We start from the raw sequence: 22,613 nt of genomic DNA on the forward strand, positions 1-22,613 counted from the left end.
GCCATGTAACAGGCCACAGACTGTACTTTTCTCCCCTTGTAGGCTGCAGGGTAGAAAGACAGTGATGTTGTCCTTCATACTCTCCTTTCAGAACATTCCTTTTCTTTAAGAACAAGAAAATTAAATTTTTATTCCCAAGTGGTCTAAGTAAGTGTAGGAAAGTCTCAATCTAGTTTACTAAAATGCCTTCCATTACTAATATGGAAATAAAAATAAACTCTCTAGTGATATTGCCTAGAAAGGTGTGTACTTAAGGTGGAATCCTTAGTCATAAATTCTGTAGTGGAATGGTTTGGAACAGTTTTGGTCTGCTGATGTGGCAACTGAGAACTAAACAGGCAACAGGTTTACAGAAATTAAGCAATGCTCCCCACTCCCAAAAAGAAAGGCCCAAGAGAAAGGAGTGGTAAGGAATGGAAGAGTTAAGAGAAGGTATTAAGTCAGTGACTGTATCACCCAGGTATGTGTTATCTGAATTTCTCTAGACTGGTCTTGGATTCTGTTCCTGTGGATGAACCTCTTCTGTTTCTTCTTAAGTTAATTTGAGAAGTGAAGCACACAAAGTAGAAATGTTATTTTCAAAATTAAAACTCAAATAAAACTGATTTCTACTTTAATAGCAAAAAATTTTGTTAAAAATTTGAAGTTACTGTTCCAAGACTGACTGTAGTGAATGTTTCCTTCCATCTAGCTCTCTGTTAAGGCTTGACTCTCCTCCCAGCTCCCTTTACAAGAGGTGTATAATTTTCTCTCTGTGTGTAACCAGCTGTCTCTCTTGTTCACTATGCATGTAAGCTAGCTTATTATAACTTTGATTTGAAACCGTATCAAATCCCTTTTTTATTTATTCATCATTTTTCTTAGGATCAGTTCCATGAAATCCTTTCGTGTACAGCATAATCACAGTTAAGTGTTCTCGAAGAAATTCCCTGGCTGCTATATAAATTGGTTCATTGCCCTGAAAACTAAAGTGCTTCAGCCCATATGAAACACACTTCCATTTTTAACATATAAAAAACATTACCAAAAAAGTGAACACAAATAAACTATCTGCCAAATCAACCCTCACTGAAGCCTTAACCATGAGCAAAGGTGTTTTTTTTTTTTTAAGGCATTAAAATTGCAATCTTTTTCTCAAAGGAGAATTTTGATTCAGTCATTTTAGAAACCTCTTTAAAACAGACTAAGCACAACTAGAACAAATCCTGTTGTAACATGACAGAAGGCCAGCACGGTTTGACAGCAGCAGGATAATATTTGTGAGTGTGGTAAGAAAACCTCATTACTGCTAGAGCACCTCCCAGGCCATCGGTACCTCCACTATTTTATTAATAATCAGAAATTTCCTTCATCCTGAGCTGGTACAAAAAACCAGTTGAGTTCTCAGAACTGCTAAAGATATTAAATATTCTGTTCTTGACTTTCATATTATCTCATACTGTAATGTATAAATAATCTGAAACATGTCAGCCTTTACATAAATAGCAGAATCAATAAAATTCTTTTTCTTATCAAAATGAAAAACCTCAACACATTTCTGTTTAAATAGCAAAATGTACAGATCACTCTGAAATTTGGGAGCATTGCTGTCCATCACTAAGTAACGATAGCCCTGTTTTATCAGTTCTGTGATCAAGCTTACATCGATTCTGATGTACGTTCACATCTACCACCAGAACCTCAATGGGAAGTACTGAGCAAATTCCTAACATCTCGTGCTGTTTCCAGCAGAAATCTCATTTGTCAAGACAACAGGAGAAGATAAATCATTTTGGAATAACCTTTTGTTAGAGGCTCTGCTTGTTCTGATATTGTAAGTCACAATGCCTTTTCATCTGCATTGTTCTGTATTACAGATTGAGGGAGAGAGAACGGCCTGCATGGAATAAGCAACAAAATCTTTAAAATACCCTTTTAAGCAGCCCCACATAAGCTAAGCAACACAAACCCGTTTTGAACTAATGGCTATTTTGAAGAATGCAACAGGTTCAAGATGTTTTATTTATAAAATAATTTGAGAATTAAAAAAATATCAACCCTCCAGTTGAATAAACAGAATTGATAACTTAGTCATTGGAGGATTGTCCTCAAACTTCCATACTGTGAATACATTCTTTACCAAAAGAAAAATTGTTAGGCATAATCATTAGGATCAGTTTGTTTTCTGAAATGCTTTGAATGGCAATTTAGGAAGGAAGTAGGTCTCAAAAATTTTTTTTGGCCCTATACTCTAACATTTATTTGTACTTCTAATTTTTACTAAGTATATTTATTTTATTAAACATAAATTGAAAGAACAAATTAGCAGAAAATAATTTTAAGAACCATGTATGTAAAATGTCCCTAACTATGCTATCGACATGAGCATGAGATTATTTAAAGTGAAACATGCTTGGGATCCAAATCTGCTTTCACTGTTTAGATTTGTTAATCTTCTTCATTTTTTCACTGACATATAACAGTTTCAATTCTGCTTCTGAGCACTGGGTTAGCAAGCACAAATGCACATGCTTGAATGTTTTTCAAATTCACAGTCATAAATTATTTCTTGTGAATTATTTTGACTTATATACATGCATCAGCACAACGCTTCAACATCTGAGTTGCAAAAACTTGTAGAAACTTTTACTGAACTTAAGGTTTTTACGACGATAAAAACCTTGTGCAAATTTTAGGTCCTAACATAACTTAGATACATTATAAAGAAGGGAGGATATGATCACTGATTAGCATCTATCAGCAGTATTTCTGTATGTACACATACCTCAGACAACAATCTCCACCCACTTGCAGAACACCATTTTGTCAAGATTGTTTCCTGCCTCCACCTTAATCTACATGGACCAGCCTAGAAGTCTAGGTGGCCGAGCCACAGGTATACACATGATCTAACCCAGAATGACTCTGGTTTTGTACCTCAGTTTATTAAGATATACTTTCCAAATCTGGGTAAACAAGATCAGGTTTGGTCAGAAACAGACATTAATAAACCACTCAGCTGTGGCAGTCACTTCTCAACAAGAAATCATCATGCTGATTTTGTATGACAGTCTTTGCTAGCTTATCATTTCCATCTGATCCAATATTCCTGGAGATTTACTCATAATCTATTAAAATAAATGTTGCCATGTTGTTTTCTAATTAATATACGTGAGATGTCCGATAAACAAAAATCTTATGAGTGCCAATATACTGTGGATAGCACAGAAACTAGATCACTTTTTGAACACATCTGTCTGCCTGTCCCATGCTGAGATATGTATCGCGTAGTTCCTTTTCTTTCGTAACATAAAGCAGCTCATTCATCCCTTCCTACCCTTATCTAGATGAATAAAAGAAGGTCCTGGGCATCTTAAACAACACTTTTAGAATAGCACCTTTAAAATGCCACTCAGGATGAACCCCAAATTTAATTATAAAGGTGGAGTTTCCAAGTGAGATACTGTTCTTCCAGACAGCAGAGTTTCAAGTAACAGTTAATATGAAAATAGAAATACGTGCTAGACGACACCTAAAGATGTATGGTTGCTTCTCTCTCCAGCAGTGATGAAACGTGTGATTTGCAAAGCACTATGTTGTTGTTATTCTGCCTCAGAGCTGACAGAGATAAAAGTGTAAATGCTTTAGAAATCTAAAATATAGCAAATATTTGTAAGTCTACCAACTTCTCATTTTTATACCAGAACACGATAGAACACATACCTTTCTTCCCCCTGTGTTTATGCGAAGTGGAGTTAAGAAGGGATCAAAAATCATATGGCTGGTTTCAATATTGACAGGTGACTGTCTTTTCCCAACAGAGCAAAGATTCCAAGCTGAGTTCACCAAACCCCAAAAGGAGGGAACTGCAAAATATAAAAAAAGTGCAAGTTTAAGAAAAGTCTGGAAAGACTAGAGAAATACATGCAGGGCAGATCGCCAGATCATTAAACTTGTCAGATTGTCTACATACATACACTGAAACTGAAAACGCAAATTCATGTAGCCTTTGAAATTTAAAACTTCATACACAGAGACCAAAACATATTGTTTCATATAGTTTTGTATTGGGAAAGAAGGTTTGGGGTTTTTTCCCCTCTTTTGAAGGTGCCTAGATACAATCCCAGACTCGATTACAAGGAGCTCCTTTGCTGTTAGTATTATAGAGTATCTCTTGAGCAACGGGAATGTGACTCATTAGTCCTTATGCTGATTTTGCATACATACAATGTGGCCTTGGACTGAAACTGTTCCATTCTACTCAACTTTTTTAAAGTGTTCCTATTAAAAAAACCCAGCATTATTATAAGAGAAGCTCACACATTGTGATCACAGAGATCAGGCCTGCTCTCTAGGCAGGTTCTGCTAATTTCTGCTCCATTCACCCAAACCTTTCTTTAGACAAAGTTTTGATCTAAAAAAAAATCTTGTTGGAAAAGACACACTCTGACAGTGAAGAAGGATAGTTCCTTCCTGTATGTGCAATGGCTTGGAACATGGAGGAACGCCCGATTTTTGACAAGCTGAGTTACTTTCAAAGATTCTGTGCCCCTAATTGGAAAAAGAAGAAAAATGTGATGTAACGATACACTGCTGCTCAGCAGGTGACTGCAGGCTGAAGGTTCATATTGCATCTAATCTGCAATTTATAGACAAGATTAACCTGAACTTCTCTTTGGATGCTGCAAAAATTTCTGACCAAACGAGTGAAGAGCAACTAATAAGATACACAAAGGACACATCTAAATTTGCGTCTGCACACTTTGTCCCTGTCTAAAGTGTATCAGGCAACTTTGCCTTTATCAGAATTATTCTGTAGTTTTCTGTAGCAGGTGGAAATTTCACAGGCATGAATATTGATGCCTTTTTTGGCTTTATTTTTTCTTTTTACATTTTGTTAAAATTTTCGTGACCTTTGAGCCTCAAAGCATTCTTCTAATCTACAAACTGCATGACAAAGTCTGCAAACCTAGGCTGGGGGAAAGAGGCTGCGTTCTCGGGGCAGGAGCACAGGTGTTTTGCCCAGAGGGTGGAGCTGAAAACAACCCATCAGCTGCTTATAAAAAGCTTTTTGGTTGCCATAGCTGGTTGTCTGCAGGATTTTGCTGTGAATGCTTGCTTCTGCTTGCAGTTTTTGGCTACTCTAGTGGGAGCCATGTAGAACAGCCATTTGTAGTAGACTTAACCCACTGGGAAGATATTCCTTGGAGGGGAGACGGGTGGAAAATATCTTCTGAGTAGTGTAGCCTCAGGAAAATGGCTGATCTTGGTGAGTGTTTTACTTTTGCGTTTTATAGAACAACCCAGTTCTTTCTGCCTTCGAAGTTTGAGTGTACTTAGGTGTAAAACCTTGGCTGGGTTAATATATAGCTTCATGTAACTTTTCTACAAGAGTAGGTAAACTTTAGGGTTCTCCTTAGGCTATTGCTTGCACAGCAAAACTTCAGCATGAGTGTCTACAGAGAAGTGATGGAAAGTATTCTGCAGTTGTTGAGTATCTGCCTATTCCAGCAGTTCATAAGCCATTGGCCACAGATGTTATGTTTATTACAAAATATCTGAAAACTCAATTTTCAGCTGAAGCTGCTTCTTTGGGCTAGCCTGCCATGCATCTACAGGTGCTGCTCGTGCAGGTGAGCTCTAACAGCCCTGAAGGGATCCAGCCATAATTGGCATGTTACAGCTAGTAAAGCTTAAAGTTTCCCGTATAAAGTTTTGAAGTGAAGATGTGCTACTAATACCTTAAATTCACTGGTGAAATACCTTTTCTTAACACCTGACATAGACAATCAAATCAGCTTCCATGCAAAGCCCCAAATGGGTAACCACTCTTGGTATGTACTGCATGAAATCTATAAGGAGGGATGATAGTGTAATGCTCTATGGCTCTGGGAGCAAAGAAATGGCTAGAATTGTGGATGCCCCCATCAAATGATGTCGGTAATCTTTTATTTGAATAATAAACCCCGTGTGCAACTGCCCCCAAAAGGTCAGACAGAAGGCCTTTATTATAAGAGGAGCTTTGTGTGGTCAGAAAAATGAACAGGCAGCATGGTCTTAAAAATTTCTTTGGCTCCTCTGTTTACCCCACCAGTCAATTCCCACTTCTACTGGAGACTTACAAGACTACAGAAGTTCCCTGAGTATGCTAATGCTTTAAAAATGAATAAATGTAGTGCCATTAAAAATAAAACAGAGCACACTTAATTATTTGTGCTTTTTCTTAAGAGAAATACCACAGGATCTTCAGTTTTTGTCAGAGAGAAAACACTTCTTTATGCAGAGGCCTAAAATAAAAGTTTAGGTTAATTGACATAGCCTGATTTCCCTTGATAAATCCCCCTATGTTGTTATTTAAAAAAATAAATTAATGATGAAACTGTAGAGCTGTAGGTTCAAGAGGGAAAATATTAAAAGGGAAATCTTGCTTGAATGGCTTATAGTATTGTTAAAAAAAAAATCTTGTAGGCAGGAATACTCTTGGTATTGATAAAACCAATTCTTTAGCAGGCTTTTTAAAAATAAACAAAATAGACATGGTAAGTAGAATAAAATGGTTTGTGAGCCAAACAGGGCAGTCCATTATCATCTTCAAGCTCGTATTACTTAAAGAATTTATGATGTAAATGGGATTGTCCCAGAAAAGCTGCACTGGAAAATAACTGCTACGAGGGGATGTTTTGTAATGTTTTTTTTCTGATTTTGACAGGGAAAGCCTGCATTCTGTGCAACGCCTGTCACACCAGCACATCACCTGAAAGTCAAGAAGGCGGAGCTCCAATATAGTGATGTTGCACTGCAAAGGTTAGACTTGTCACCCAGACATGTAAGTCCATGTTGCAATCTTTGATTTCTTTCTAAATGCCCAGGAAGCTCATGCTTAAGAACTTCTCCAGTATGTGCTTGTTGCTAGCTCTGTTATGTATGGTTAGACAAAAAGAAAGTTCAGCAATCGTAAACTTACTCCAGTGATCAGAATGACTTTGCATGTGCTTCAACTGAAGGTCAATTAAGGATGACTGACCTAACTGCACGCTTAAGTTAACTAGTGGATAGGGATATTATGCAATATTAATGTCTGATTATATTTAATTAAAGTAATTAGTGCTGCTGCTTAGATGCTCGAAGTAATAGAAAGGTATTCAGGAATGTAATGGAAAAATCCAAGGAGGCTTCACGTAGGAAACCAAGGCTTTAATTAAACACAAGTAGTGAATTAACTGTTTAGTCTAAAGAAATTAGTGTATGACTCTAGGAAAGCACATCAAAATATTCATTATTTTATTATTGCAGCTTAGCTAACAGACTAGGGGTTATGTCATTAATGAAACAGTATCTCCTTCCCCACAGTTATGTTGTATTTCCATAAAAATCTAGCCATGTATTAGTGGGAATACGCTGCTGCTTTTTGTGTGGACCTCTAAAGCATTTTTGACAGCAGCCCGGCTCTTGTGCTGTACAGGAGGTACTCTTACAAGCCAGTTTTCAGGCAGCCCACACACTAGCTTACAATCTCATTTAACCAGGTTCTCTAGCTACTGGTTCTTCTACCAAAAGTTTCTGTATACTGATCATGTCTATAAATCCCCCTAAATTTATGCTGAGAGCTGATGTGTTGCAAACGTGTTACATAGACATATGTGATATGGTTTTGCTTGACCAATGTCATGTCTTCAGCCTTCTCATAACAGAAAGAAAATTGGATAAATTCAAAGTTTATTTCCTCTGTATGCTGGCACACTATGGACAACAGACTCGTGTGTGTGTTATATGGGGAGAAGGTGAGGGGGATTGCTTATATTTTATACCTACGCAAAAATCTTCGACATCCTTAGTCTCTATCTTATTGCAGCTGCTCTTTTTTCAATTTATTGGGAACAATTTATATTGAGATATATGAAGATCCTCTAGTATCAGCATGACACAATAGAATGAGGGATTCTGATGGCTTTTACCAAACCTATGCATAACAACAGTGAAATAATAGCAGATAGAACAATAAAGTAAGGATTGAATGCTATTCTCCTAGAGATGAGTACCAAGGATTTGCCTAAATGAATGCAAGCCTCCCCTCTCCAGAGAAAAGTAATGAGTGAACAGTGTCTGATAAGGATGCCCTTCTGTAGGTACAACTTGCAAATAAACATAATGGTACTGTCTACAGTGTGTGGTGATGGACATGTAACAGCCTGCATCCACATTGTGGAAGGAGGCAGTTGTTTTCCCAGTATAGGATCAGAGGTGCATGCTGTGTATTACGTCTTAAATATTACTTGATTTTAGGAAAAAAAAATGATGCTGGATTCAAAATCTGGGTCGCGAAGGGGTTGTGGATAGTTAAGCAGTGTCTCCAAATCACTTGCCTGGCTGTCAATGGCTTATTGATAAAGAAGTTTCTCAGAGTTCTACCTCATGCTCTCTTTCTGCATCTTGCTCTTAGCAATGCCATGAAGCCTGTAGCTAGAATTGCTCTGAGGCACTTTCTGAAGTGATCCTTGTGATGCACTGTCTGCAATGGTTTCCTCTAGCTCAGAAGAGAACAGATGCATCACTTGGGGTGGGGGGAGATGACTCCATGCTTCCCAGCATGTCTGGCTCTGGGGACAGAGTGCTCCTGGGCGTTCATCTGGTAGCAAAGCTGCCTTGGGCTGTGTCTGTCTGCTACATTCTAGTCCTGGCTGTGTTCTCCATTCTGAAATGACGGTGAAAGACTAAAAGGCCATGCCCTACCTGGTGAAGTGTTACCCTGTCATTTCTCAACTTCACAATCTAGGGAGTTCTTAAAGTTACTTGCATGTACTTGGAAATGTGCCTGCAATTGCAGAGTGTGGCTCTGCAAGGTTTCTACACCAAATCATAATCTTTGTTTCTAAGCCATGAAACATAAGAATTTATTTAAGATCAAAATCCTGATTCTCTTCCTGCTTTTCTCCTGATTTAAGGCTCTGATCTCTATTCTGTGCCATGATGAATCACTGGCAGGAGCCATTCTTAGTTGTTCAAAGTTTTCAAAGAATCCGAAGTTTCCCCCTCCCCCTACTCCACCCTCCTGTTCACACATTTGCATTACCTTCCTAGGTTCTCTTATCCTCAATTCACAGCTTATGTTTAAGCTAACTTTTGTTAAAAGTGCTTAACCTTGGCAACACGCATGACTTACTACTGCTCTAGGAACAAAAGCAAAGGGTGGGCAGGTTTCATGCATGGTAGGCAAATGATTTCCTTAATTTCAAAGTTTCATAACATCCAGGAAATATGCCCATATTTCTTGGTATGGCTTCCAAGTTCAGGGAAAAAAACAGTGGACTTTCTACTATGTTCCTTCTGTTGCCTCATGTAGGTAAATGAGATAGTATAGCAGCAAATCAAATAGAGAATAAGATATCTGGGAGAAAAGCGAGTTTAATAAAAGCTGCCATGCTTGGAACTAGATATAAGTGGAGATTGTCCTGTCCTGCCACCAATCTCCTGTCTTCCTTGTGTGTCTCGCTGATCTGATGATCATGCTTCCCGCGCTGGGCATCTGGAATAAGTAGGACCTTAAAATAGTGTTAGCTGTGCAAACATTTCACTGAGGAAACAACCTCCGATTCAGGTCTGAGTAACACAGGAACTCTGGTTTATCAAGTAAGTAGAGAAGCGACATTTGGTATAATAGATGTCACACTATGTTGCATTTGGCATCTTTATATTATGAAAACCCTTATGCAGTCCACTTTTGCGTATCCCAATGAGGAACTGTGTAAAAGTTAGGAAGCTTTTTAAAAAAGAACACCTAAATGGTAAAATGGACACTGGGATTTGCCAGAATATAAGCTAAATTTTAAGGTGGTACCTGTTTATTCTGAGCCTTTGTTTAAATAGGGCCAAGAAGCCAGCAAGCTTCAACAGAAAAATAAAGGAGGTGGCTAGAAATAAGAGAGCATCCTTCAAAAAATGGTGTCCAAGAAAGAAAAAATGAAAAGATGATAAACTCTGTCAAGCTAGATATACTAAAATAAGACAAGCCAAAAGAAGACACTAAAGAACAATTTGCTAAAGGCATAAAAGTCACTAATAACTTTTTTCAAGCGTATGAGAGGCAAGGATCCTGTCTGAGTCTGTAGGGCCAGCTGATGATCAAACCGTAAAAGGAGCACATGAAAGAAAACGTAGCAGCAAAGCCGTATCAGTTCTTTTCCTTATTGCTTACAAAGGTGCCTAGGGAGGTTCCCAGACAGGAGCTTCTTTCTGGGGAATGAATCCAAGAAACTGTCTCAAAATAAAGCATCAGAAAAATGACTTCTAGTATAAATTGATGAAATGAACAAATTCATTAGGGTCGGTCAGTACTCCAGAATGAATACCACAGCGACTTGAATTGCCAAAATCCTCACATAAAATCTGCATCAGTGTGAGAGATAAAAAGTAACAAGTGTGATCCAATTTTTATGGTGCTTAGTTTTATAGGTGCTTATTTTTCCCAAGGTATCTGCTACTGGCCACTGTCAATAACAGGAGATGGAGTTTAGTCAAGACAGTAAAGTTATTTCTATGTTGTACTGCGCTATAACTTCCTCTTTGAAGTTTGCTCAATTTTCAAGAGTACAGATTTCCTGAATTTAAGTTACTCTAGAGTTCATCAGTTTAAATAAACGGAGTCAAGTTATTCATGCAGCAGATTCTTGTTTATATATTTAAGCTTTAACATCAGCCCTGGCAATAGCATAAAACACAATCAGATTGTATTTGTGCAGCAATTATTCTTGCCCTGTGTAATTACTGGTCCCTCAGATAAAATCTCAAGCTACTTTATTGAAGCTGGGAATTGAAACCACAGAGAGAATCAGCTATCTATGTACATCAATAAAGCAGTCCATTAATTATTTCCACCTACTCAACTTGAAGAAAATTACCATACTAATGCCTCTGGATAACCACATGACCTACTCTGCTTCTACATAAAAGCCAAAGGTAAAGTCATAAAGGCTTTGAGAGATAAATCAGGGACACCAAAGAAATGACAGAGTATAGAATGGCATTCACGTAAGTAATTGGTCACAGAAATCTCCAGACCGCAGTAATATTAGACAGTATCACAATGGTTTCAAATTTGAGAACTGAAAGTATTCTGATTTCTTTTTAAGAAGCAAAAAGTTGATAGCTGAAATATATCCTCGAGAGTAAGACAGCATTGCCATTAGTCAAAAGATGGTAAAAAATATTAAAGTTTTTCATCAATAAATCTTGAAACATGTCAAAAAATGAAAATTGTGAAGAACTCTCACAGCATCATATTATATACTGCTAATTTCTTACTGGTCTATTCAAATGTCACCTTCCCTCTGTATGAAGGATTCTCAATGACAGGAAAAGTTAAACAGCTGCACTGGCTACATGACAAAGAACAGAAAACTGAAGGGGGAAATGAGGAGTAAAGATTCTGGAAAGGGACATTCTTTCAACAAGTGTTAATTTTCTGCTATGCCTTTAATAGAGACATCCTGCAATAATCTCTTCAATTTACCTTTTAAATTATAGCTGCTTATTTCTGCCTAATTAAACATTTTCTTCAATTAAGAGCATTACCTGGAAAAAAGTATTTGGCAATCACAATTAGTGACCTCTAACCTTGCAAAGCTTTTGCGTATTTTCATCTACACAGTTGAGATACCAGTGCAGAAAACACTACCACTTCTTTCATTACACCGATTAAACCAGACTAATTCACTTTTATAAATTATGTTAATCTTAGGTTAAAGAGCAGTTATACAATGGTAGGTAATTAGATTTCTCTGCCACACTGTGGTGAGTTAACACATATGCTAAAACTATACAATCAAATTCTACTTTAATGTTTCCTCAAAATATGGGTCAGCTGCTTTAAAGGTACTTACAGATGCATTTCATATTATCTCTTCTTTTTGCATTATTAATAAGTCAGGAGTAGGAAGGGGTATACCTATAGGCAGGGGTATATCCAGGTCCAAAACTAAGCAATTTCAGTAACAATCTTCTAGGGCCATTGCTACTACTGTTCTGGAAATAAAATGTACTTCTCTCTCTTGTGCACGCAGTCTTGGGAAAGCTGTCTTTCTGTGTGAAGTTCCCGCTGCTGAAAGGTTTAGCATAACTATGTCAAGAAATGGAAGTGAAAATAGATTAAAGGACAGTTTGGTTTAAAGGTTAAAAAGAAACTGGGATGTTTAGTGGAGTTGGCACAGATGGCTCATTAGGATGTCAGTCTGGGGTAAAGGAAAGCCGCCTTGGTAAAAGCTGAAGATGGAAAAGGGCAACACCCTCTCCCTCTTTTCTCAACCCAAGACACTGAGCATACATGCGGACTGGATCAGTGCCTGTGTCTGCCATTCAGTCACACGTTGGGCTCCCTTAGTATGTCTGCCAGTGCCTGGGATGCTTGCATGAGTAACTAGCTGCATCAATTACTTGCCAGTCAGCTGGCAGTTTCTAATCAAGCCTGGTCAGTCCCTCAGTCATCAATCACTGGCAGGGTTCAACAGATTCCCCTTGAAGCAGGCAAAGAACAAGTTGGCAATCACAACTGAGTAAGTCTGCCTGACGCTTGTTGTAATTTGGGGGGTGGAAAAGAGGGAGAATTTGGCCTGGATTTAAATGCAGACTGAAAGGGAAAAAGATTAAATGCAAAAAAGCCGCAATGGTCATTCTGCCCTTTAAACAGGGCTTTGCACTGAAATGCTGGAAACCCAGGTTTTGAGCTATTGTATGATCTCTGAAAGTAACCCTTCCTCTTCATGTTTCTTCATCTTTCGTTTTTCTGTTTGTGATGTGCTTCATGCTGTAAAACTGGGGACTTTGGCTGTTACTACTAAAATGAATGATTGTTCTGAGGCAGGGCGAGTGAGATCTACGGTTTTAAAGAAGATCCAGAAGAAAAGTGAAGAAAGCTTCACATAAATGAGATTGGAACACAGGGAAGTTGTTCAGAGAAAAGTAATTTGGAACTTATTGTTTTAAGGAAAGGGGAAAGACTGCTTATCCAGCAGATAACTTGAGTGCTCTGTTCTGTAGACTCAGCTTTATTTTAATGTCTTTGGGATACTATCGATCTTTTTGCTGAAAAATATAAATGAAAGAAGGAACATAAAAAATTACAAAAGACAGCATATTTATTCTATCAAAAGTGCTCTTTCTGGATATCCCAGTGCTTCACAGCATACTTTTACTAAAGCAAACATAACTCTCAGGTCGTAAGTTGGAATTTAACTATTTCTTGCCAAATTCAGTATATGTCTGCATCTGTTAGCACTTGCTTTATTAGGATGAATATAATGAGCATCTGAAACTATGGGGCATTAAGGGATTTGGTTTGGAGAAGGCAGGTACCAAGGCATAAGGGTTATGTGTAAGGATCATCCCGTAAGGGTTAACCAGTTCCATTCTCAAATATTTGTGTGTGTGACAGCAGCCTCTTGAGAATTACTTGTAGCTATGTACTACTTCGGGTTCCCACAAGACTCTTACAGCTAATGACAGCAAGTAATGCAGAAATGTCCTGGCTCTGCTGACTTGCAAAGACAAGCGAGGAGCAAGCACAGGGTTCACCACTGAGTGCTGCAGTTCATATCTGTAATGACAGTTCAAGACAGAAACACTGATGTTCTGTGCTCTGGTATTTTCTGGAGTAATCGGATTTCTCTGACCCCATTCCACAGGGCTCTGGCCCTGCCTGGGGATGCTGTTTCCACAGTGAGATTACCAAAGCTCCGTAACTTTGTTCGTGGAAAGGCCAGAAGTCCTTAGGACAGCTGACTAGATGCACTTACTCCCAGGCTGAAAAAAATTTGGGTAATACTGATCTTTTAGACGGTGCTGCCAAGCCACAACTCTAAACAGAGGCATTACTACAAAATACTTTGGAATGGGAAGAAACTTTGGCCTTTCCTCAGCTGTTACATCAAATAATTCAGCTAATGGCTGTCCAGTGATTGATCTTTCACTGAGTGATCTACTGCTTTTCCTAACTGCAGTTGCACTCTGAAGGCCTGGTATTTCCGATAGGGAAGAATCTAAGTCACTGCTTCCTTGGCGACACGCTGTACATGTACTGTGTGGGACACGGCCTCTGCAGATAGGCTGCTGCTCTGCACAGAAGCCAGCTTAATTGTTATCTAGGAAAACCCACATATTTAAGGAGAATCTAGCTCTCTTGTACCGAGTGATTCAGCTGAAATACTCCTGGGATGTTTCTGCTAACCTGTGTGTGCAACAGGCAGAAGCAGAAAAGGCTTAGTGGTCCCTCTGACTCAGGATGAACCTGGCTGCACGGCAGTCCCAATAACTAAGGATCTTGTAGAGGAGTCTCGCTTGCTGTCTTCTCCCTTCCTCCTGAAAAACAGTGTTTGTATCTTACTGGCCTCTATGACGTCTGTCAAACTCTGTACACAGGAATTACTGTCGGAGATGTAAGGGGATAGCTGAGTGCAAGGGTATTCTTGTGGCTGATGCCATGTTATGTGACAAATACACTGCATAGGAAACGTAACAGCTTCCTACCCAACAAATTCCTGCGTTGTCAATCAGCTGAATGTCAGGTGGTAACTAATATTGTGAGTGTAAGGCTGGTCATTATCGGCCTAATTTTCAGAAATGCTGAACTACATCCTCTGAAATTGAGTGAAAATAAGGAAAGATGGGAAAGGATTCACTTTTTCTTTAGAAACCGGGCCACTTATATAATCTGAAAATTCTATCAGTGTGGTGTCTAGTCCTGAAAAATCCTGTACAAACAACATAAATTCTGAGTAAGTTCTTAAAGAGGAAAGACACTGCACTGGTACAAGACTATCCATAAATCCCCTACAAGCTGGAGAGAAATGAAATTATTTGTCTTCACCAAATGGCTAAAAAGTAACAAATAGCTGGAGAGACATCTCATGTTACACACATCTTTCCTCTTCAAACTCTAAACCTGCTTCTGTTTGCTACAGCTATTCAGGTGGGTTTGTCCGTGGTCCTACTGGCTCTTGTAGCAAATGCAAGGCAAATATGACATGCTTATTCAAGTTTTTGCATGCCTATTATTCAAACAAATTTTCTGGTTTTAGTATCCTTTATGAACTTGCCATTATTAGGGGCCTCTACTGTTGGATTAATTGCCATATGTGTTGCTCAAATATACTGTATTTTTTAACGACAAGGTCATATTTCAAACCTCTTGGTCCGTTAATGCATTCAGGTTTGAATTTTGCTGTGATCTGAGCTTCCAAAAAACCTTGCTGATCTTGCTGAGGCTGCTTTTGCACGGAGATACAGCAAATGAAACTGCTGAGTTCTGCTGTCAGTGTGGAAACATTTTGCAAATATATTGGTTTTCACAAGGCTGTGAAGGTTCTTAAATACTCACCTAAATGTGTATTTAATGATACCACTAAGTGTTTTCTCATTTACTTTGAAGTTTCTGTATTTGCACTCAAATACTGAGGAATGTTCTGCAGCACTCCCATCAGACAGGCTAACTGGGAAGGTTCTCAAGCTGGTTTTGTCTGCAAACCAACCAACTCCCCCCGCCCCCAACCCTTCCTCCAAGCCCCCCTTCCCCCAAAACAGAAGTGCGAGGGGAAGCAAGGAAATAAATACTCGAGGCATTGCTTGGGAGTGGAGAAAGGGGAGAGAGAGTGCTGGATGCGAGGGAAATAGATTTGGGCAGGAATCCACAAAGCAGTGCAGGGAGGGGGAGCACCGAGTGTGGAGGCAGCGTGCAGGTGAGGTGGGGTGCACGTTGATCCTCTGCCATTCTTTGTGCTTTGGGGAAAATGAAGATAGCCTGCAAGTTTCAGCAGCTACAGATTCAGCCTGTAGGGGCTGAAATTTATGTTGAACTTAGCACAGAATACAGATTTTGAGCTCTACTCTCGCATCCTTTTGATGTCTAAATTTTAAATGAACTCTCTGCAAAAAATAGGTAAATATATAGACGTATTGTAGTTACATTACAGGTACTAGGTCTTTGGCACTAAGGAATCAAAGTATGTAAGACCAGGACATGCACGATTTTTCTTTTTAATGCTTGAATTTTTTTAAGAAAAGGACTTCTCAAGTGCTACAATATATTATTAAATCAGAAGTGGCGAGTTAAACCATGCCAAGCTATTGTCATCGTTATTCCACCTGAAACTAGCCACCAAAGGGCAGATCATGTGTTCTTAAATGGTTTGTATGTTGTGCCAGGGATCTGAAATGGGCAGGACCTGATTAGTCCTTCCCCCAAGTTCAGTGTCTTCAATCTCTGTGTAAATGGCTCTTCGATGGATGGGGGGGGAACAGGCGAGGGGTTACATAAAGAAGGAGCCAGGGGAGGACAGCCATGGAGGCTGTGCAGTAAAGCAGGGCTATGCATCGCGGCAGTCTCCCAGCTGCTGGCAGGAGGCCAGTAGCTACGGGACTGAGCATCAGGTCAGAGAGCAGACCCACAGGACAGGCCGTTCAGAGGATTACTTGAAAACAGCTCAAGGAGACTGTTAGTGTAAGACAAAGTGCCAGAACAGTATGGATAGTCTAAGGATGGAGGCTAAGGAACTCTCCTCTGTGTTATAGGGCGATGCTATCGTACTCTGGTGTGACTCTGATATACTGCTATTGCTGTTTATAATCTGATCGTGCCTGATCTCACTGTTAACACATTCATGTAAAGATGCAAAAAGCAGCTCCCCCAAATGACTTTGGAAGCTTCCAACTGCAGTCAAACGCACAACTCAATCTAGCGATTGAATCATAAGATCAAATTTGCTCTGAATGCATCAGCAAGAATTGATGCAGGTAACAGGCAAGGAGTGGATGCTCCCTCTTGATGTAAGATAGGGTTTGGAAATGTGCTGCTATGCTGTCATCAGTGCACGAAAATGGCAGTGCGCCGCCTTGATGCGGAAAGCCACCAGGCATTGCTGAGTTGTGAATGTCGGGTGTGTACTCAAGGTTAGATCAAATAGCCACTGTAAGGAGAACCCTCTATTATTTCCAACTAGCAACTCCCTAACTACGACTGAAAAGCTGTTTAGCACAGCAGTAATCTTTCCAGAACCCTTCCTTAGCTGGCTGTTTTCTTAAGCTGTGGGTGTGTATGCGCATCTCGTACTAGTGTCAATCAGCGCTACAAAAAATGCTGCTCGTCTGACCAGTGCTGGCAGGTGGCACAAGTTTGTAAGGCAATAACCATGTGACATTTTCTTTCTGTGGCTTGTAATGACTTATTTCAGCTTGTGAAAAATGACAGTAGCAAGCACACTATTTATATGAGAAATACAGCAGTGCATGAGCATCACCCAATCTGCAAGGTAACTGCTCCACCTTGAAGAGCATCACAGCAACACCCAATACGTTTTAGCAACACAGTGGAGAGACTAGTCAGAGGTGCAATGCCCAGAATGCAGAATTGTAAAATCTCTCACAGGCACAAAGACCATAATCTACTTCCCAGTGTGTCACAGGGAGAACAGAGGGCCCGTAGCTCTAGAATGCTCCTGACAGCCTATTTCTCTCTGCCAGAGCCTGTAACAGCTCAGAAGGAATGAGCATCAATTGCTTCCAAGGGAGACATGTAAAAGATAATGTATGTTGTCTTTTTGGCAGCAAAGATTCACCGGAAGATAGTGCCTTGGAGGCTTTATTACTTGTGACCTTCACACAGAACCAAATACATCTTATTTTCTGAGTAATTTCAGCCTGTGGATGCAGCATTTGATGGTCTTCCTAACAGTAGAAGAATAAAATCACACCTTCCTTGAGACAAAGAGGTTTAGGAAGAAAAGTGTTAAATGGTTACATCCAGACGGAGTAGAAAATTTATGGCCATGCACATGGAAAAGGCCGCAAAGATGACTAATGTCAAAAGTACCTTCTTATGGATCCAAGCTCTTAAATTAACTCTAAAACTTATTACAAATATGATTTTCAAATACACCATGTAATAAAAAAAAATCACCTAGAGGCAAAATCTGTATGCTCATAATCACTAAAAATATCAGTTTATGTTGACCTCTGTCACAGGCTTGCTAGTAATTTTAGAAATCAAAATATGAATAGATTAATCTTGGAAATAGGACTAACTGAACTAGTTAATTGTGATTCCTTAGGCTTTGGAACTACCAGCTCTTAACCTTTCCCACCTAATTTTTTTCTGAAGAAAAAAATTCTTCTGACTTAAGTTCTCACTTGATTTTTCAGTTTTAATTTGCATGAGTTGAATAAACATACTGAGGTAAACATTCTCTCTGGCCCAACAGAGAAACTGTGCCTGTCAAAAGCTCATTTAGAACTGTAACAAAGTGATTCCATACATTGGCCAATATCTTCCATCAGTGCCTCAGTCTGGCTTTAACACTAGCAAAGAATAAAATACTCCTTTTTTTTAAACACAAATCATATTAGCTGATTTGAATACATTTAGTGTGGGTTGACATGATTTCAATTTGTGCTCTCAGTAAAAAGTGAACGCAAACTGTTTTTCATGAACATAATGCTTATTTTTCTGTAACAGCCTTATGTGTTTTAGGTATATGGCAATGCGCTTTAGTATTACTTATGTGCTTCTAGTAGAAGTAATATCCAGAAGGCTTAGTCAGTACAGATTAGCTATCTTTAGTGTTCTTGCTTCTGTTTAAACTTCCTCCAACACAAAGCTACCATAGCTAAGTCAGTAATCGTAAATCCTATTAAAACTGCCATGTACAAATACCCATTCACTATAGATGAAGCTTACTCTCAACAAGTTTTTCCAGTGTGATCTGACCAAACAAAGAAAAGTAAACACCAAGCCTACAATCAAAATTGTATTTCTTTCCAGTTTACTTAACCAAGTTCCTGCACCGTCCCAGGCAGACAGGAAATGGAATGATTTTTTTGAGACTTGACAGGACAAATATCAATTTTTTCTTTCAAGAAAAGCTTTCTGTTTTGATCTCTCACAGTACATACATTTTCTGTCTGAGCTTTAAGAAAGGTTTTTTCAAGAATCAAAACAATTCAGTTCCTACCCTGCTTTTAAAACAGCTGTAGAAATTTTGCTGAACTGTAGTGGTCCACACGGAAATAAAAATCCCTCTTGGTTTGCATTCAGCTTAGCAGAAGAGCAACAGTGGTTTAGCAACTATAAACTATGTGCAGTGACTAAGCTTACTCCAGTCTGCAAGCCTTTCTTCAACAAAAAAAGACTCTGTTATGAGGAAAATGGGAAGTCCTTATTTCAGAAATATTTTCTGAGTAAAAAGTTGAACATGAATCACAAGACAAAAAAAATTTCTCATGGCTAGCGTTAGCAACACTGTCCTTCTGAAGTCTTAACTGTACTACCCAGCATTACCTTGCTATTTAATTGAGGTGCAAGTCTGAGTCTCACCGTTAGGCAATTGTCATTGGAAGCTTCACCTACATCAATAGTGATGCTTTTTCTTTGTTCTGCACTATTAGCTGTTGTCAGCTAGGGTAACAGATATATCTATCATGCTGCCGAAGGAAACCAGCAGAGCAATATAATGACAATTCCTGGACTGCTTATAACCAGCCTACTACCTGATGTACAGGAGGAGTATTAATTTATTTTCTGTAGCATTAACTGTGGCCAATTTAATAAGAAAATGGTCTCCATACATCATTTCTTGGGACCTAGCCCACTGATCTGCTCCTCAGTCTTAGGACGCGAAGTAACACTTTTTGCTATGTTTTGCGTGTGAGATTTCAGAACGTAACAATGCCTGATTTGCTAGGATTGTGATTTTTGGTAATAATTGCTCTTTTGAAGCCTCAGTGTGATGATTTCAGTGGCATCCTAGGTTTGAAAATCTTAACAGCTTCAAAAGGAAACAATTTGAGCCCTGTGTATTTCCTAACAAGAAAGAAGTAGCTAACAACAGTAAATTAGCTGGCTTAGCAGAAAACAGTTTTAGTCCTGGAGATTCAACATGGATGCCTTGCAGGTGTTTTGGTGGAAAACCATTCAGTTTTAGATTATCTGAAGTTCCCTCTTGTTTCTTCTTTTGTGTGTTTCAAAAAAATTTGGTCATTTCTTCAGCAAAACATTCTTCAACAGGCTTTTTCCTCAGAAAAGCAATAGTTTTCAAGTTATCCCTTTCTTTTCTGGAGGAAACATTTTTAATAAAATACAATTAGTGCTTGCAGTTAAGTGCCTCCCTGAATTAGATACATTCTGAATACACATCACTTGCCAAAAGACACTAAATGAATTATCCATGTCTAATTCCAAATTTATGCTTAATGTCTTTTACAATCCCTGAAACTCCCCCTCTTAACTTCTACTCTTCGGCATGTTCTATTTTTGCTATGTAGCATGTAAAATCAAAGAGGACACACACTTTCAAACAGAGGGGATATTTGTAGGTGGCTGAGAAATAATCTCTATTTTTGTTCAAACAATAGAGTTTGCCCATGTTCAGTTTCTCTTCCTTCAAACAATACACTCCAATTTGCAGAAAAAAGAATTCTATAAACTAACCTCTGGGAAACTTCTCTGATACAATCTAAAGCTTCTTGCTGCCATCATTGGTGGAAGGATTTGGTGATGCATTTTAAATCAAAAGTTCTTATAAAATGTTGTCTGGATAAAGCAGTTCAGATGGACTGCCTAATGTACAAGTCCACAGCAGTCATCACGGACCTGCCTGGGTATCTCCAAAGATGCCAGTGATTATGAAGTCTCCAGTTCTAGAAATTTCTTTGAAAAAGTAGGAAGCGCAGTTTTTGCAGCCTAATGAAGTTTCTTTAAGATCTCTTTTTCCCTGAAGTAATGTGCCTTAACTCCTTAAAAGTCTGAAAACACTGTAAACTCATGAAGCAGATGAACCTTATTTTCTGCAGTCAAAACATACTTATTACTTCCAAGGCAACTGCTACTCTCCATAGACTGAAGATGCATTAAGCTCACATTTAAAACTTATGTTAACAGTATTAAAACCAAATACATTTTGATGGACTCAAGTTTCTTCCTGTGAACTATTCATTATGTGTGTGTTAGAGGTGGCTCTTTAACACATGCATTGCCTATCTACCTCTAATACTCATGAGTTGCACTTCCTGGTAAAATCATGGTTGGTCACTCTGTAATGGAGGAGAAGGTGCTTCTCAAATCTGCTGGAAATTTCATTCACACTCATGTAAAACCAGCTGGACCTTAAATCCTACATCTTGAGATCCCTGAAATCTCACTTGGGTATTGCAAAGCAAATGGACACCCAACCAATGAGAAAATCACCCAGTGAGGACACCCAAACCTAGGAGAAGATACTTCCATTTCAGAGATCTGATATGAACTCCCACTAGATCCCTGTCACAATGTGCATTTAAGTAACATATAAGGTTTAGGATGATTCCTGCAACTTACTAGCCTGTATAAAAAACCCCCACATTTGAGATACGCAGGATATTCTTATTTTTAATCTGAATATTCTATATTTAACTTAGTTTAACCCACATTTGAGATACGCAGGATATTCTTTTAATCTGAATATTCTATATTTAACTTAGTTTTTTAGTCTAAGGTGCATGAAAATTTGATTGTAACAAACCACCTATTAGGCAAGTTTTGATGCACCTTGGACTACAAAAATAAGTTAAATATATTGATAATAAATATATATAAATTGAAATTCCCAAGTTTGTCAAAAGAGTTCTTAAATTCTTCCTTCTTTTTCCTAGTTGTTGTTCTTAACCCTTATGCATTAGCATTTCTAAATTGTAAAGAAATCTTATTAAATGTTGCATTAGAAAGCTTCCACAGATCCTGAATTTGGCAATGATTGTTCTGGCCACTGACTCTACAGGAGCAGGTGGCATGGGGAACAATAAATAGATTTAAAATTAAGTAAGCTTCTTTTTACTCCTTAAAAACAAGATGATGTCAATGTTTTGGGCTTAGGCTCAACATTAAACAAGACATAAAATTAAGGCAGTTTCCCTGAAACTTTGCCATAAGGTAAAAGCACCTTAGAGGCAAATATCTGCCACAGCTCTTAAGAAAGCAAAATACTCAAATCTTCACAAGCATGTTTCTAATTACCAATTTTACCTTTTGCCTTGACTTTTCCAGAGGGAAAAGAAATTGTGATTTCATGTGCAAGAAAAAGTCCTCCATTTTGAATTTCTGAATCTGGGTGTCTCTGAATTTGGGCAACTGCATAAACTAGGCAAGCTTGTTCAAATATGTTCTTCATTACTAGAATGATCACCCCCTCTTAAATCTTGACTGAATTCTGTCATCTTTATCTGTCCATTATTCACCCTATATATAATGCTAGTTAATTTTAACACCAGCACCGGCTTGCAGCTTGTCCTTTAACATTTACATGCAAACCTGTCAGTTCTTCACATTAAGATACATCTACTCTTTTCAAAACACATTCAAGCTGACTACTAATTCTACAGTCCTTGACTTCATAGGCAGTAAAAACTTTTAAATGGTAATTGAGTCATCTTTTGATGAGCTGAAAGGGAGAGTAAAGTATGATGTTGCCAACAGCGTGCTGTTTGCTCAGCAGTAAAGTTTATGGAGTACTGCTTTATTCAGACAAATTATTAGGTTCAGTACAGGTGGTAGGTGGATGACACACAGTCATGATGTACAGAAAATCCATACCCATTATCTAGCAGCATCTTCTAGCCTTGAGATC

The 22,613-nt window shown here is 38.6% G+C and overlaps 1 protein-coding gene across 1 annotated transcript in view; it reads right to left on the minus strand.

Annotated features, from left to right (window-relative positions):
* Positions 1–22,613, minus strand: part of CA10 (carbonic anhydrase 10) — a 204,932-nt gene that overhangs the window by 119,257 nt on the left and 63,062 nt on the right. Inside the window, exon 3 of the mRNA XM_009636001.2 lies at positions 3,703–3,845. Within this exon, the coding sequence (XP_009634296.1) occupies positions 3,703–3,845 (143 nt within the window). The remainder of the gene's footprint in view (positions 1–3,702; positions 3,846–22,613) is intronic.

This window comes from Egretta garzetta, unplaced genomic scaffold (assembly GCF_000687185.1).
Source record: "Egretta garzetta isolate BGI_Z169 unplaced genomic scaffold, ASM68718v1 scaffold213, whole genome shotgun sequence".
Taxonomy (NCBI): Eukaryota; Metazoa; Chordata; class Aves; order Pelecaniformes; family Ardeidae; genus Egretta; species Egretta garzetta.